Raw genomic sequence first — 15,134 nt, 5'->3', positions numbered from 1 at the left:
CGCTCGGGAATCATATGGTGATCTAACCCCCCAATTCCAACTCTTTGATGCCGAGTGCCAAGCAGGGAGGCAAATGGGTCCCATTTTTATAGTCTTTGGTATGACTCGGCCGGGGATCGAACTCACAACCTCCCAGTCTCAGGCCGGACACTCAAACCACAAGGCCACTGAGCTGGTAAACCATATAAACTATCTGTCGTTTCACTTTTTACTGAAAAATGCTGCCACTAGATTAAAGAAAAGACACTATGTGATGTTGACTGATGCTTCTTATGTAGCCTAATGTGCACGACTGTGCCTTGTTTCCTTATTATTGGCTCTGTTAGATGGCTCTGTCCAGCAGCTAGCGTTAGCTCAACTCCAAAGTCCCTTTGGCTTATAGTGGGGCTAGCGCGGTTAGCTTAACGTTAGCGAGTTGTTTTTTGGAGTTAAATACACAATCCCTGGATGTTTCATTTCGGGTAAAGGGGGTTCCATTAGTTACTATAAGTTTACGCCAGCTCTGTGAGTATAAAGTGCTTTTGCGGGGCTGTTTGATCACAAGCCACAGACTGTAAATGTCACAAGCAGTTTGCCTGCCAAGCGGGCGAGCCTGAAGTGTAGGAGCTAATGCTAACGGTAACACTCGCTAACAAAAACAACAAACACCCGCTGCATCATCGCCAGCTTTGGTTTAACGTAATGCCAGCTTAGAGGTTTCCCCTCCTCTCGTAACCTGTGTGGGACATGGATTGCAAATTACAGTCGCTTTCTGGATCATCTGGAACTGAAAAACAGAAACACTGGTAGTGTCGGCGTCGCAGCTGTGATGTCACGAGCGTGCAACAACAATAGCTCCGCTTCCAAGGCAAAAATAAAGCATGATTATCGGCTGATAATTTATCGGAAAAAGGCCATTATCGGAATAATAAATAATAACGCAAAATGGCCATATCGGCTGATAATATATCAGTCCGATAATTATCGTGCATCCCTATTTATTTTAGTGGGAGCCATCGTATATCAAATTTAAAGTGAAGGTCAATGTTTTGGACAGGCTTGACTGATAAGATGCGTGCTGACTTCAACATCATGAAGGACTTGGCCACCCACACCAGACTGACCCCAGAACAGAGACAGGATCGACTCAACACATTTGTCGATAAAATCCAAAGGTTGGTGATATTCAGATGTTTCCATCAGTTAACCTTGTTTAATGGTGTCATTGTCTTAATCGTGGGCTATATTAAAAACAATACTTCATGTATTATAATATTGAACTTGTGTATTAAAGTACTATTGGTCAAATGTTAACAAAATGGACAAGTAAGGCCACCTAATCCTCATACAACAACTCAACATCATACCAACAACTCTGGTAAAATAAGTCAAACTTTACCAGGCAAATTGCCTTGTTGGGCTGTTTATGTGCATACAACTCGCAATTACAACTTTTCTGATGGCACCTAAAGGCAGCATAATTTCAGCCTCTGATTTTAATCTTAAAAATGATTTTGTAGGAATGCCGAAGCACAGGTGGAGTTGGATACCTGGGGACTAAACTTTGATAAGGAGCTCCTGAAACTGAGCGGCAGAGTCCTCCCAGGGGAGAGGATTTTCCAGGGACAGAGATCGGTAGAATATGCTCGTCATTGCATATATTTTGGTGTGTATGGTGTTGTGGTTGGGAGGGTGTTGAACTTAATTTGAATTTTGTTTTGTCACCCAGTACGACTATAACCCCTGGGCAGCTGACTGGTCTAAGGAGATGCGTGGGATGCCTCTGATCAGCTCTCCTCCACTGGAGAACTGGCTGATGTTCTACACCCGTCGTAACGTCAACGAAGCACAGTCCCTCCATCAGACCCTCATGAAGGTCTCAGGTCCTCTTGGCATCCGTCTGCAGGCGCCCGTCAGGTGAGTTGTAGCAGCAGCAGATTGAACCATATAATAAAATAGAGGGTTTCTACACCACCCTGTGGTAGGAGCAGACAGTTACGGCCATAAAGATTAGAATTGAGATTGAAGCATTAACATGGTTCATACAGATGCTTAACTCATTGAGTGCCAATGACGACAATCGTCGTCAATTCAAATAGTAACGTAGAGTGCCAATGACGACGATTGTCGTCAATTGCGTTTTTTGACGGTGGGACGTGGATCAAAGCCTGATACATCTCCTGTAAAAATTTGGGGCATGTTGAATGTGTATAACCTATTTTACGGACCCATTAGGTGGCGACAGTGCTCTCCAGATTAGAGAAAGGTGAGGAAAAACAGCAGAAGAAGCCCCGTGATGAAACGGAAACCGCATCGGTATGCATCGATATGCATGAAGCATAACGTTAGCTGTGCCTGCAGCAGCCAATCTGCTCCCACAATTGAGCCCCTCCATGTCCGCTGCGATAGCCCGTCCACATGATTAGTTGTGGAGTTGTTATTATTCTCAGTTGGAAGCGCTGGGAGCCGGTGACAAATACACGCGGAACGCTGTGAAAAAGCTGGGTTTTCAGTGCAGAGCAAACGCAGCAGAGAGCCACCAGAGCCACCAGAGACAGACCCACGGAGGAGGGGTTTGCAGTCGAGGGGGGTGGGGCACGCAGGGCAGCATACAACACCGACCCAGACAGACCCAGACAGCAGGCTCGATGGACAGATTGGCAAGCTAGAATATCTGATGCCCACCAGCAGTAAATCAAGACCAGCAAGAAAGTGTAGGGTCTGCGCACGCAGGGGCCAGCGCTGCTGGTTGCAGCTAAAAAATATTATACTAATAAAATATTATTTTGCCAAACAAAATTCCTTTGTTTTCGCTGTTTTATTGAAGGAAATTATTTTTGAGGTGTCACTAAATCAGAAAATATTAGCTTCAGAGTCAGTGATGTGCTTGAAATGCTTCATTTCACAAAAGGCTGATTATCTCAGCTTCTAATTTGAAACGTCTGTTTTTGGTGAAAACAACCTATCTTCTCCGGCTGATAACTAAAGAACGGAAAATGATATCAATAAACTTTTTTTTGCTGATGATACAATAGAGTATCATCGTTCTTTGGGCGTGTTCGGTGTTTACATAGTAATATCACACAATATTCTGTGGGCCTCGAGAAATCACTGAAAATGCTCTGAAAGGGCTGGCACTGGGAGCATCCGTCTTCCAAAAGTGGCTGGCACTCAATGAGTTAAAGACCTTAAATGACGCTTCCTCCAAAAACAATGCTTATTTATAATGCCTCCGCTGGCGATAGCCAGGCCAGAGGCATTATGTATTCGGGTTGTCTGTACATCCGTCCGATGTTCTTTAACGTCCACTTGGACTCAAGGATGAACTGATTACATTTTGGTTGTTAACTCATTGAGTGCCATGGATGAGTATGTTCGTCATTTCGTTTAGAAACGTAGAGTGCCAAGGACGAGTATGTTCGTCAATTGCATTTTTTGACGGTGGGACGTGGATCAAAGCCTCAGGCATCTCCTGTACAAATATGGGAGCTATTGAAGGTGTATAACCTATTTTACGGACTCATTAGGTGGTGACAGTGCTCTCCAGATTACAGAAAGGTCCGGAAAACAGGAGGAAAAAGCCATGATCAAAGAGAAACCGATGCATGCTGCAGCCAGAGCCATATAGATTGCTCTGTCTGCAGCTGACGTCTGCGAACCGCAGTCAATCCGCGCACACAACTGAGCTCCTCTGCCTCTGTCTGTCTGTCTGCATATACAGTAGTTTCTTCACACGATTAGCCGCCAGAAAGGCAGCACCCGACGCCGAAGGGCCAAACCTTTCCCTGCAGTCCGGTTTGGCATTTCCTTGTCGCGCTGGGAGCCGCCCGGCGCACAAAAACGAAGCGCTCCGAAAATAGACTGGGTGCGTGTAGGCTGTGTGTTAGTGTGGGGAGGAGTTTGCAGCTGAGGGGGGGAGAGGGGGGTGGGGCACGCAGGCACCACACAACTACACCACGTCACTACATCAGAAAATATTAGCTAGAGTCAGTGAATGTGCTTGAAATGCTTCATTTCACAAAAGGCTGAATATCTCAGCTTATAATTTGAAACCTGTCTTTTTGCTCAAAACAGCCTATCTTCTCCGGCTCATAACTAAAGAACGGAAAATGGTATCAATAAACTTTTTTTTGCAGATGATAGAAGAGAGTCTCATCGTTCTTTGTGTGTGTTCGGTGTTTACATAGTAATATCACACAATATTCTGTGGGCCTCGAGAAATCACTGAAAACGCTCTGAAACTCTGGCACTGGGAGCGTCCGTTCTCCAAAAGTGGCTGGCACTCAATGAGTTAAAGGTCAAAGTCCAAGGTCACTGACCTCACGAACCCCATTTCCAAGCTTGTATCTCAAGAACACCTTGACGGAATTTCTTCTAATTTGCCTCAAACATCCACTTGGACTCGAGGATGAACTGATTAGATTTTGGTGGTCAAATTTCATGGTTACTGTGACATCACGACCGCTTGTTTCATGCTCATTTACGTGATATCTCAGGAACGCCTTGATGAAATTTCTTCACATTTGGCTCAAATGTCAAAGTCTGGACAGACATGCGTGTCGACTGCTCACATGTTGGCGGAGGCATATATCTGCGGTGCGGTCATTCTAGTTCTGCTTGAGGCGCACGGAGCACTCGGCATCCTTACCATAGAGAATGAATTGGCAGCTCAAGAAAAGCTGAAAAAAGCAAGAAAACCTTCTGTGGACACGGCTTCTACCTTTCCTTGTATTTTCAGTGGGTATTTTCAAGGTCAGGAAAGCAATTGATTTAGTGAGGATGGCCATAAGATACCAGGCTGTCTGCAGGTTTGTGAGCTTTAAAAAGTCTGATGCATGTTTTTAACAACAAAAGCAAGACATTTTAAAGGAGTTTGAATTTTTAATTTCTCTCACAGGTCAGTTAAATTATCCATGACTACTGCTTTTTCTTGAATGGCATTTTGTTGAAATAATGGTATTTTTCACATTTTGCAATGCTGTGCAATGTCGTGTGTATATATAAGAATCAATATACTGTACTGTATACAAATCTGAAGACGTTGCCAAATCACAATATTTGATGTCATTCTGAACATCTGATTGTCACCCATATGATTTCAAGTTTGAAAACATGGCTGGATATATCATATTTCACTTTTGTACGTTTTACTTTCATACAGGGTGGAGTATGAGGATCGTCAGGAGTCTCTTCTTAGAGCCCTGCAGCAGAACGTCGGACAAGGCACACAGATGGTTAGTCAGTCACTGAAGATATAATGGCACCAGTGTGGCAAGCTAGTCACTTTCACCTAATCAACATTTTGACATGACTGAATTGTATCTAAACCTCTATTTTTGATAGACTTCACTGTAAGTGTACAATAGAAAATAGCTTTGGCATAAATACAGGCTGGTGGAGTCGCTATTGCATTAGCTGTTCCTTGCAAGTGCCTGGTGCATCCAGTGTTCTTAGCTGGGTGGGAATTACACGGAGGCCATCGGGCCATGGCCTGTGTTGCCCTGAGATCCCTAATTCCACCTTGGTAGTGCCCTGCTACCAGCCTGCTACTGTCGGTTGCTTTAAAAGCATCAGTGGTCTCAGCTTAATGTAGCCTGCCCTCTGCAAAGGAGGTGTAATTGGCTCATTTTAACAGACATTTCAGAAGAAATCGCTCTTCACGATGTCAATGAAGCAATTGCCTTTGTGCCCTTGCATGTGGCCTTGTGCCCTAAAAAATGTGTGATGCCGAAGGCCAGATGGCCTTGCTCTTAAAATGACAAAATTCCCACCCTGGTTCTTGGAGTCATTGAGATGTGAGTTGTTGCTCTATTTTAGGTGGTGGTGGTCCTCCCCAGCAACAGGAAGGACAAGTACGACAGCGTTAAGAAGTACCTCTGCGTGGACTGCCCCACTCCCAGCCAGTGTGTGCTGTCGCGCACCCTCAGCAAGCCCCAGGCACTCATGACCGTGGCTACCAAAATTGCACTCCAGATGGCCTGCAAGATGGGAGGAGAGCTCTGGAGCGTGGAGATCCCTGTAAGACACTTTTGCACTAGGTTTCCACTTGGTGAATAGGAAAGATTTAATTACAGCTGCCTCCGCCGGCGATAGCCGAGCCGAAGGCATTATGGTTTCATGTTGTCTGTCCGTCCGATGTTCGTTAACGCGATATCTCAGGAACGCCTTGACAGAATTTCGTCATATTTGGCTCAAACGTCCACGTGGACTCGAGGATGAACTGATTACATTTTGGTCGTCAAAGGTCAAGGTCACTGTGACCTCATGAATGCCATTTTCTAGCTTGTTAACGCGATATCTCAGTAACGCCTTGACAACATTTCTTCACATTTGCTCAAACTTCAAAGTTTGTACAGACATGGATGTCGACTGCTCACTTGTTGGCAGAGACATATATCTGCAGTGCGGTTGTTCTAGTTCAGGGGTGCCCACACTTTTTCAGCTTGGGAGCTACTTTTAAAATGACCAAGTCAAAGTGATCTACCAAACATATTTATTTATATATATATACACTGAGTATACAGTGGAAAACAGTGGAAAAACAGTGGAAACTGGGGAAACAGTGGAAACAGTGGAAAAACAGTAAAAAAAAAAACATCCCCCCTCAATGCCATGCGATCTACCACACTACCTTCGATCGCGATCGACGTATTGGGCACCCCTGTTCTAGTTCATTTGAAGATGCTGCTTGTTTTGTAGGAGCAAAAAATAATGGCACTTTTCTTAAAGTAAAGTTAAAAGTAAATGATATACATTTTGCAATGACGCACGCACACACGACTCAAGGTGAAAACAATACCAGTTGCGGCTGGTAAATATGCATTTTAAGAAGTGGCGATACTGAATTAGCTTGCTAATTCACATCCTACATCCTCAGGCATTTTGTTGCAGAAAAGACCTGTTGGAAAAATCAGAAAAAAGTTAACACGTTCACTGCCGTGGACGAGATATCTCGTCTTAAAAAAAAAAAACGGTTGACTGCCGTTGACGAGATATCTCGTCTTAAAAAAAAAAAAAAAAATTTGACGGTGGGACGTGGATCTAACCCTTTTACGTCTCCTATATAAATATGGGAGCCACCGAACGTGTACAACCCATTCCACCGACCCACTAAGTGGCGACAGTGCTCTCCAGACTAGAAAAAGCCGAGCCAAAACTGCAGGGGAAAGCGCGATGAAACCATTCTCATACTGTAAAATGGATTGGCGAAAACGCTTTCGCGCTGATTGCTGGCGGTGGGGGATTGCAAATTTGCATAATAGATTATGGGTGCAACACACTTTGAAACACGCAGCATAAATAAGACCAGAATCGCAAAAGCTTCATCAAAGCTCTCAACCGAAACCCCAAGAAACGAGCGAGCCCATCCAGACTTGCCCAGCGGCCGCCAGCAGACAGGAGCAGCAGCAGCAGCAGCAGAAACGAGCTTGTGACACGCCCGCTGCAGCCAAGAAGAACACACACGGAGGGAGGAGTTTGAAGGAGAGGGGGGTTTCCTGCTGTTATGGAGGAAATTACTGTTCAAAACTATTGTTTAGATGTCTGACGTCTTACTGATGCCAAAAATGAATGGTTAAAGTGACTGTTCTATCGAATTTCACAAAAAGCTATTTATCTCAGCTTAAATTCAAGTGCTAATGACTACATAACTACTAACTCTACAAACTAACTCTTTTAGACAGAGAAAGCACACATTCTATTAGTTCTTTTGAGATATTTTGTGTTCACAAAATCTTAGCAGAAAAGAATCCTCGGGTCTTGAAAGATGAGCCAGAATCCTCAAAAAAAACCTTTGGCAGAAGCTACCTACAGTAAAAAAAAAACAGCTGGCAGTGAATGTGTTAAGAAGTGATCTAAACGAGGCAAATTAAGTGGGTTAATATCTATTATTTTTATTCTAAATTCTCAAATACACTACTGCCGCATGCGCTGGGACGCGTCATCAGTGATGTTATCTGGGGTCGTTAGGTGTTTCGGGTCTGTCAACATCATACACCCTCGCCCAGTAGACCCAGCCGAGGCCAATTAAGACCCCGACTCGCGTCCCAGAAGCCGCTCACGGATCAGCCTTACTACTCTGTCTGCAACGTTGCCCGCGGGAGGGGTAAACGAGAACGCCCAATCCGCTGCAATAGAGCTAGTGCTACGCCGCAGTATTGGCCCTTCGGTGCATGGTAGGGGTGTCACGGTACACAAAAGTCACGGTTCGGTACGTACCTCGGTTTTGGGGTCACGGTTCGGTACGAATACGGCACGGTACGAAAATGGGGAAAAAAAGCAACAAATCCCAAATTCTGTTTTTTTCCCTTTGAATATGTCTGAATTCTGCTTTTTACGCTATTTTTACCATCAGAAATAGTGTCTAATATGTGGGAATGAATAAATGTCCACTATTTAATAAGATCTAGGCAATCCACACAAAAAGGTTTTACTCTAGAGCAGTGATTTTCAAAGTGTGGGGTGCGCCTCCCTCTCAGATGTCTGTATTCCAGCTGTTTGACAGGGCAAAGGCATTTCCCCCCACTTTAAATCTTTATTGTACACAAGTTTGTAAACGGAGCGCATGTGTGGAGTAGCCTAATACTCCCACCAACCCCTCCCCCTGTTGTATTTGTTTTATGTAGCATTTTCGTTTGATGTAAGCACTAATTTGGAATCCTATCTAAAAGCGGCCACTAGGCGGCAGTGTTTCTTTAGTCAACGTCAAAATACCTACATGTTCAGAAGAAGAATAAAACGGCAGAAGAAGAAAAACTTCTTTACCCCTGTTGAAAGATACCCCCACTGTCTGACAGACAACGGGGTGGGTTTCACTTTCCCAGTAAGTACGGGAAAGAACCCTGTCAGCGCCTTAACGTTATTGGATGTGAGTTTTGTTTAGCATAATATGATTACGTTCGGTCATCTAATGGATTATTGGAACATGACAAGGAGTCATCGCCTCTTCCTCACCGCAGCTTGCCTGTCTGCATCCGCAGATGTCTGCTTGACCGCATCACTCATCCCACGCGATGTATGTTGCTTGTTTACAAGTTAACAGCTTTGTCAGTGTTATGTAACGTTTAGCCGCAACGCGCAACTATAAAGGACTTTGTCGCGGCTACGTAACGTTACATTGGCAAGCTTACCTCGTTGGCTTGATGTTGACAGAATTTGCAAAACAGCTTATCGCCACAAAACGTCCCATTCTGTGAACGCGGATTTCTATGGCCCTTGTGTTGTTTTGGTGTGTCTTCTGTGGCGTTTAATTCAATTCAATTCAATGCCGTTCAAACAGCGTTTAGGTGCTTCTGGATTTGACGTATTCGTTGTGTCGTTTCATGTACCGTGAAACGAGGTACCGTGAGGGTCATACCGTAAATTCACGGGACGAATACATGTACCGTGACACCCCTAGTGCATGGAGGATCTAGGCTCTGTGGGTTACTCCCGGCCGTGCTCCTCCTTCGTCTCACCAGACCCTCACGGGGCAAAGGCAATCCAGAGGCTGAGAGGATGCCTCACTTACACGCCTTACGCCTTACATTACGTAATTAAAAAATGTTTTTTTTGTTTGAACAGTTTTAATAAAAATATTTAACCAATCCAAATTCTAGACAGATTAGCACAAATTGAAATGTTAATGTTTCCTTATTTCAGAACTGGAGAGCAGTTATCCAAGATGCCTACAGCCAAATTTAACAAATTAATCTGCCACCTGTTACAGGATTTAACTATGTGGATTAGCAAAATAATTTTAATCTGCTTGCATCATATTACACTGGATGAATTAAGTGGTTTAGGAGGAACTGTCTGAGGAAGGGCTTTGCCCGAAACGTCACATTATTTTTGTGGTCAAATAAATATTTGGGAGCAGCTGCCAGTGTGCGGACTCTATTTTTGTATTACTTAGGAGGAACTGGGCTCAGCAAAGCAGACTTTATTGAACACCAACCAAAATTCGTAGCTGGGCAAGACGTTTCCTTTGTGAAAAGGAATGAGTTAAAATGGAAAATGTTTAAGAACGCTGGTTGTTTGAACTGGCAAATGAGACAATGCTGCTAATTCATTCCTCATTTTGGTGCAGCTCAAGCAGCTGATGATTGTGGGCATCGACTGCTACCATGACAGTGCTGCTGGAAAGAGGTCCATTGGAGCTCTAGTGGCCAGTCTGAACCAGGGCATGACCAGGTTGGTGTCAACAATCTGAATAATGGGGCACTTGACATCTCAACTGGTTTCTTGCCACATCTGCATTCATGCTCTTCATTGGCGTTTAGCTGAGCCCCTGCTCTTGGATTTCATGCATTAGTAAAGGTTGTAACATGCAGTTGTGTGATGTGTCAATCTTGTTGAAAAGGTGGTTCTCAAGGTGCGTGCTGCAGAGCAGAGGGCAGGAAATCATGGACGGACTGAAGATGGCCTTAATTGGCAAGTATTATTATTTTTCTTATCAAGGTATTCATATTATCTCTTCGGCATAACTGATTGATATTGGTTGATATTTGTTTTCCAGGCGCACTGAAAGACTATGTGAAGTTCAACAACTGCCTGCCTTCACGCATCATCGTGTACAGAGACGGAGTGGGAGACGGCATGCTGCAGAGTGTGGTCAGCTACGAGGTTCCCCAGATCTTGGAATCCATCAAGTCCATGGGTCAGGACTATGTGTGAGTTTTGCAAGCTTTTTCATCTGCAGTCTACAGAAGGGCTGCTGTTGTGCTTTCAGTGACCCAATGAATCCATGTCATCATGTGAGCATCTGAACTGTGTGTGTGTCTATAGGGTGTGCATTCACGTTGGTCAAACAATCGCTGGTGTTAATAATTTCATAGGAGAGATTCAATTTTATAACAAGAAAAGCGATCCGGAACGAAGTAACGTGGTGCGGAAGCAACCTCTTCTAGAAGCACACAGGAAGTGATCCAGGCTAGAGGCAGTCTAGGCATAGTTAGCAGACTATCTAGAGACTGAAAGGAGAGCAACCAGCAGAGTGATGGAATTAACAATTAAATGGCTCAGCTATCAGCGCAAACGATGGACACGGTTCAGTACGCAGCCACCATCGGCTGTTAACGAGCGGCTAACTACGCAGTACGCACCTTATGAGTTGCGGCTAACTACGCAGTACGCACCTTATGAGTTGCGGCTAACTACGCAGTACGCACCTTATAAGTTGAGACTACAGTCGTCGGAGAGATTGGATGTCCACAGAGATAGATTCCTACTCCGGTAATGTTAGACAGATTTATAAGATGTTACTAGAACAAATCGCAAAAGCTGTCTAGCTGTCCTTTCTGCCAACTAATTAACCATGCCACGTGTCCTAACGTTACATAACCATAACCATCGCACAGGCAACTCAAAGCTGTTTCCCATTAACTGAATATGGCCAGGTGTTGCACAGCACGCTGATCAGTCTGTCCATTCCGGTAACGTTACAATGCTGCAAATTTATAATTATCAGCTATCGGGTATAGTGCACTCAGTAGTCAGTACACTGCACAAAATAAGAAAAAAAAGTACACTGCAAAAAATAAAAACAAAAGTACACTGCAATTTTTATTATTTTGTTTAGACCCCGTTTAGACCAATCGATTGGTCTGAGCTGTGGTCGATTTCTGGTCGACCAGGATAATCTTTGGTCGAGGGCAGCCCTAGTCTATAGGGTGTGCATGTCATCATGTGAGTAGTGATGTCACGGTACCAATAATTCAGTAGTCGGTACCGGTACTAGTGAATTTCCACGGTACTCGGTACCAATTTCGGTACCACGGTAAAAAAAAACAGACTGATATTTCTTCAACATATTCTCCTTTATTAAAGTATGCAACCATTTCCAATGAACAAATGGCATGTAGCCTTCAACTTTAAAACAAAACAATGTGCTTCTGCTTACTTCTTACATTCAACTCTGTATGGCAGTGAGTGCAGACAGTGCAACACCAGTGGCATGTAGCCCTCAAGTATTTAAAATAAAAACAATATTGTGCTTCTGCTTACTTAGCCTACATTCAACTTTTTATGGCAAGGGTAACACATCCAATCTCGCCAAGCACCTGAAAGACAGGCACCCAGACCTGTTCAAAGAATTCAAGGTGGGTTCATTCTTTCAAATGGTGTAAAATAACACGTTTAACAACATATCAAACGGACCTTATCCTGTCACATTAGTTTTTGAGATAGCTGGCAATGCATTGTGTAACCAAAAAACGTTTGGCTAACGTTAACGTGTTTTGTAATGGAATCTTTATGGGACACGGCTAATACCTGGCACAGCGTTAGCTAGCATAGTGTAGCACGTGTGCAATGCAATGTTTGTAATGGAATCATTATGGAACTATGGCTAAGTTCGGCTATTAGCCGTGTCCCATAATGATTGAACATTGCATTGCACACGTGCTACACTATGCTAGCTAACGCTGTGCCAGGTATTAGCCGTGTCCCATAAAGATTCCATTACAAAACACGTTAACGTTAGCAAAACATTTTTTGGTTACACAATCAATGCATTGCCAGCTATCTCAAAAACTAATGTGACAGAATAAGGCCCGTTTGATATGTTGTTAAACGTGTTATTTTACACCGTTTGAAAGAATTAACCTACCTTGAATTCTTTGAACAGGTCTGGGTGCCTGTCTTTCAGGTGCTTGGTGAGATGGGATGTGTTACCCTGTTTGGTTTGGAACCCCCTTTCACACTTTTTGCAGATGGGGTTTTGGGGACTGATGATAACACCATCTGCATTTGCCTTGAATACGAAACATTTCCAAATGCGACTCTTTGCATTCTTCTCTACAAGTTGAGTTGTTGGAATCGGAGCAGCCGCTCCTGCTGTACTTCCACTAGCCATTCTCTTCGCCGCACTGTGCGCACTGCTCGTGTCAACAAGCTGTGAATGACTGTTCGCGATTACGTGTGGACGTTCGGGGACACCGTAGTCCCGGAAGTGCACGGGGCTGTATGCGCAGTATGTATGTGTGTTGCTCAGGCAGACAGGCTAACATTAGCTGACGGCTGTGTCCATGTTTTGGTGTTCATTGCCAGCACTCAAATAAACTCGCCTCAGTCGCCTGGAGTTAAAGCCATGGTGGCAAACTAAATAGTAAACTCGGTACCATGAAAAACAGGTACCGTTCAGTACCGTAGCAATGTAGTACCGACTAAGTACCCAAGTACCCAAAACCGTGACAACACTACATGTGAGCATCTGAACTGTGTGTGTGTCTTTGTTTTTGATGAATGATGGGGGAAAAGGTGCTCCCTTGTCGTGGACTCAGAATTTTGGACCCCATTCTGTTTTCATCTTAGGCCCAAGTTGACTGTGGTGGTGGTGAAGAAGCGCATCAGCTCCAGGTTCTTTTCCCACATCAATGGCAAGGTGTCCAACCCTCCCCCAGGAACCGTCATCGACACGGAGGTCACCCGACCAGAGTGGTACGCTCATTACTCCAGGGCGGCTCGCACAACAATGTTTTTTGTCTCGTCCTGTACCAAAGAGGTGATATTTTACTCTGCAACCTTTGATCCCCAGGTATGACTTCTACATCGTGAGCCAGGCTGTTCGCATGGGAAGCGTCTCCCCAACCCACTACAACGTGGTGTACGACACCAGTGGACTGAAGCCTGATCATATGCAGAGGCTGACCTACAAAATGTGCCACATGTACTTCAACTGGCAGGTAGCCTACAGCTTTCACTTTCCCGCAAAGCTTCTCTGATTTGAAATCAATCTATTTAGGCTTGATAAAGTCACATAGTAAAGTTCCTCTTCATCATTTCTAGGGCTTGAGTATTGAAATTGCAGTTTGCGATTTGCAAAGTGTACCAAAAAACAAGTTGGAGGCCACTGTCATTGAATTTATCACACACACACACACACACACACACACACACACACACACACACACACACACACACACACACACACACACACACAATTAAGGTATTTTAGCAGTGTGCACACAGTGAAAACAACCAAAATAATCTAGTCCAGTCAAGATGTAATGGTCTAAACTAAAGAGTGATTTTGACATTGAAACTGCAGAAACTCAGGTCAAACATAATTTTATTTTCTACATCTTTATATTTCAGGGGATTATCCGAGTGCCTGCACCCTGCCAGTATGCCCACAAGTTGGCCTTCCTTGTGGGTCAGAGCATCCACAGAGAGCCCAACACGGTCTTGGATGACCTACTCTTCTACCTGTGAGGGGCCAGGCTGACATGCATGTTGAGTTGGTTACTTGTAAACAAAAAAAGTTGTCTTCAGGATAGACAATAAGTTCAGTGTTAATTTGTTTGCATTTGGAGTGACGACCTATGTTTATATATATATGTTAAGCTATGCGTTGTAAAAACTGTTACTGTTACAAGAGGTCAAAATATAGCACATTTGCTATAAAAAGTGTACAATTATACAAGTCCATTTTTGAAGAGACTTAAGGTTTGTAAAATATCTCTATGCTGCATCTGTCCAGCTGTTCACTCTAAGTTTTCTCGGTTTTTCTCCCAAATTGTGCTTGGCCAATTCCCTCTGCCATCCTGATCGTTGCTCCACCCCCTCTGCCGATCTGGGGAGAGCTGTAGACGAGCACACACACATGCAGTCACCAGCTGCTGCTTTTCACCTGACGGCAAGGATTTTCACCGGCAGGACGTAATGCGTGGGGGGGATCACTCTATTCCCCTCATTTGCCCTGCTTCCCCCAGAACAGGCGCCCAGACTGACGAGAGGAGGCACTAGTACAGCGACCAGGTCTCTCCCCCCCACCAGCTTCTCATCTGCAGACACGGCAAATTGTATCTTTAGGAATGTCTGACCAAGCCGGAAGTACCGCTGCAGGGAATTTAACCCGGGTCTCCGCGGTGGTAGGCCAGTGCTTTTACCCTAATCCAATAATTTCCTGGTGGTGTGTATCCCCCAGGGGGATGGGTCAAATGCAGAGAACAAATTTCGCACACTCAGGTGTGTGACAATCGTTGTGACTTTACTTTACCTTTTATATGCATTTTTTTGTTTTTAAGTTGGTTATAAATAAATGTACTCTTCTGTACAACTCCTCGGCTTTTGTGTAATTGATATTTGCTCACATGTTTTATGAGCCAGTGTGATCCCCATAAATTATTTCTAATGTCAAGCAGGGATTGGTATGACAACTATAGGAACTAAACATT

At 44.2% G+C, this 15,134-nt stretch overlaps 1 protein-coding gene across 1 annotated transcript in view; it reads left to right on the top strand.

Annotated features, from left to right (window-relative positions):
- The window catches only part of LOC310773876 (piwi-like protein 1), a gene marked incomplete at its 5' end in the record, with an annotated part of 53,701 nt that extends 38,786 nt beyond the window's left edge, over positions 1-14,915 (top strand). The window contains 11 exons of the mRNA XM_083633869.1: positions 1,037-1,154; positions 1,500-1,614; positions 1,709-1,896; positions 5,141-5,213; positions 5,797-5,997; positions 10,046-10,149; positions 10,319-10,389; positions 10,475-10,628; positions 13,270-13,395; positions 13,493-13,640; positions 14,053-14,915. Of these exons, the coding sequence (XP_083489995.1) occupies positions 1,037-1,154; positions 1,500-1,614; positions 1,709-1,896; positions 5,141-5,213; positions 5,797-5,997; positions 10,046-10,149; positions 10,319-10,389; positions 10,475-10,628; positions 13,270-13,395; positions 13,493-13,640; positions 14,053-14,169 (1,415 nt within the window). The 3' untranslated portion in view covers positions 14,170-14,915. The remainder of the gene's footprint in view (positions 1-1,036; positions 1,155-1,499; positions 1,615-1,708; positions 1,897-5,140; positions 5,214-5,796; positions 5,998-10,045; positions 10,150-10,318; positions 10,390-10,474; positions 10,629-13,269; positions 13,396-13,492; positions 13,641-14,052) is intronic.
- Between the last annotated feature and the right edge of the window lie 219 nt (positions 14,916-15,134).

Source organism: Poromitra crassiceps, assembly GCF_964638095.1.
Source record: "Poromitra crassiceps genome assembly, chromosome: 3".
Lineage (NCBI taxonomy): Eukaryota > Metazoa > Chordata > Actinopteri > Beryciformes > Melamphaidae > Poromitra > Poromitra crassiceps.
Note: the sequence above shows the minus strand (reverse complement) of the source record. Positions and strands in the feature narration are given on the sequence as shown.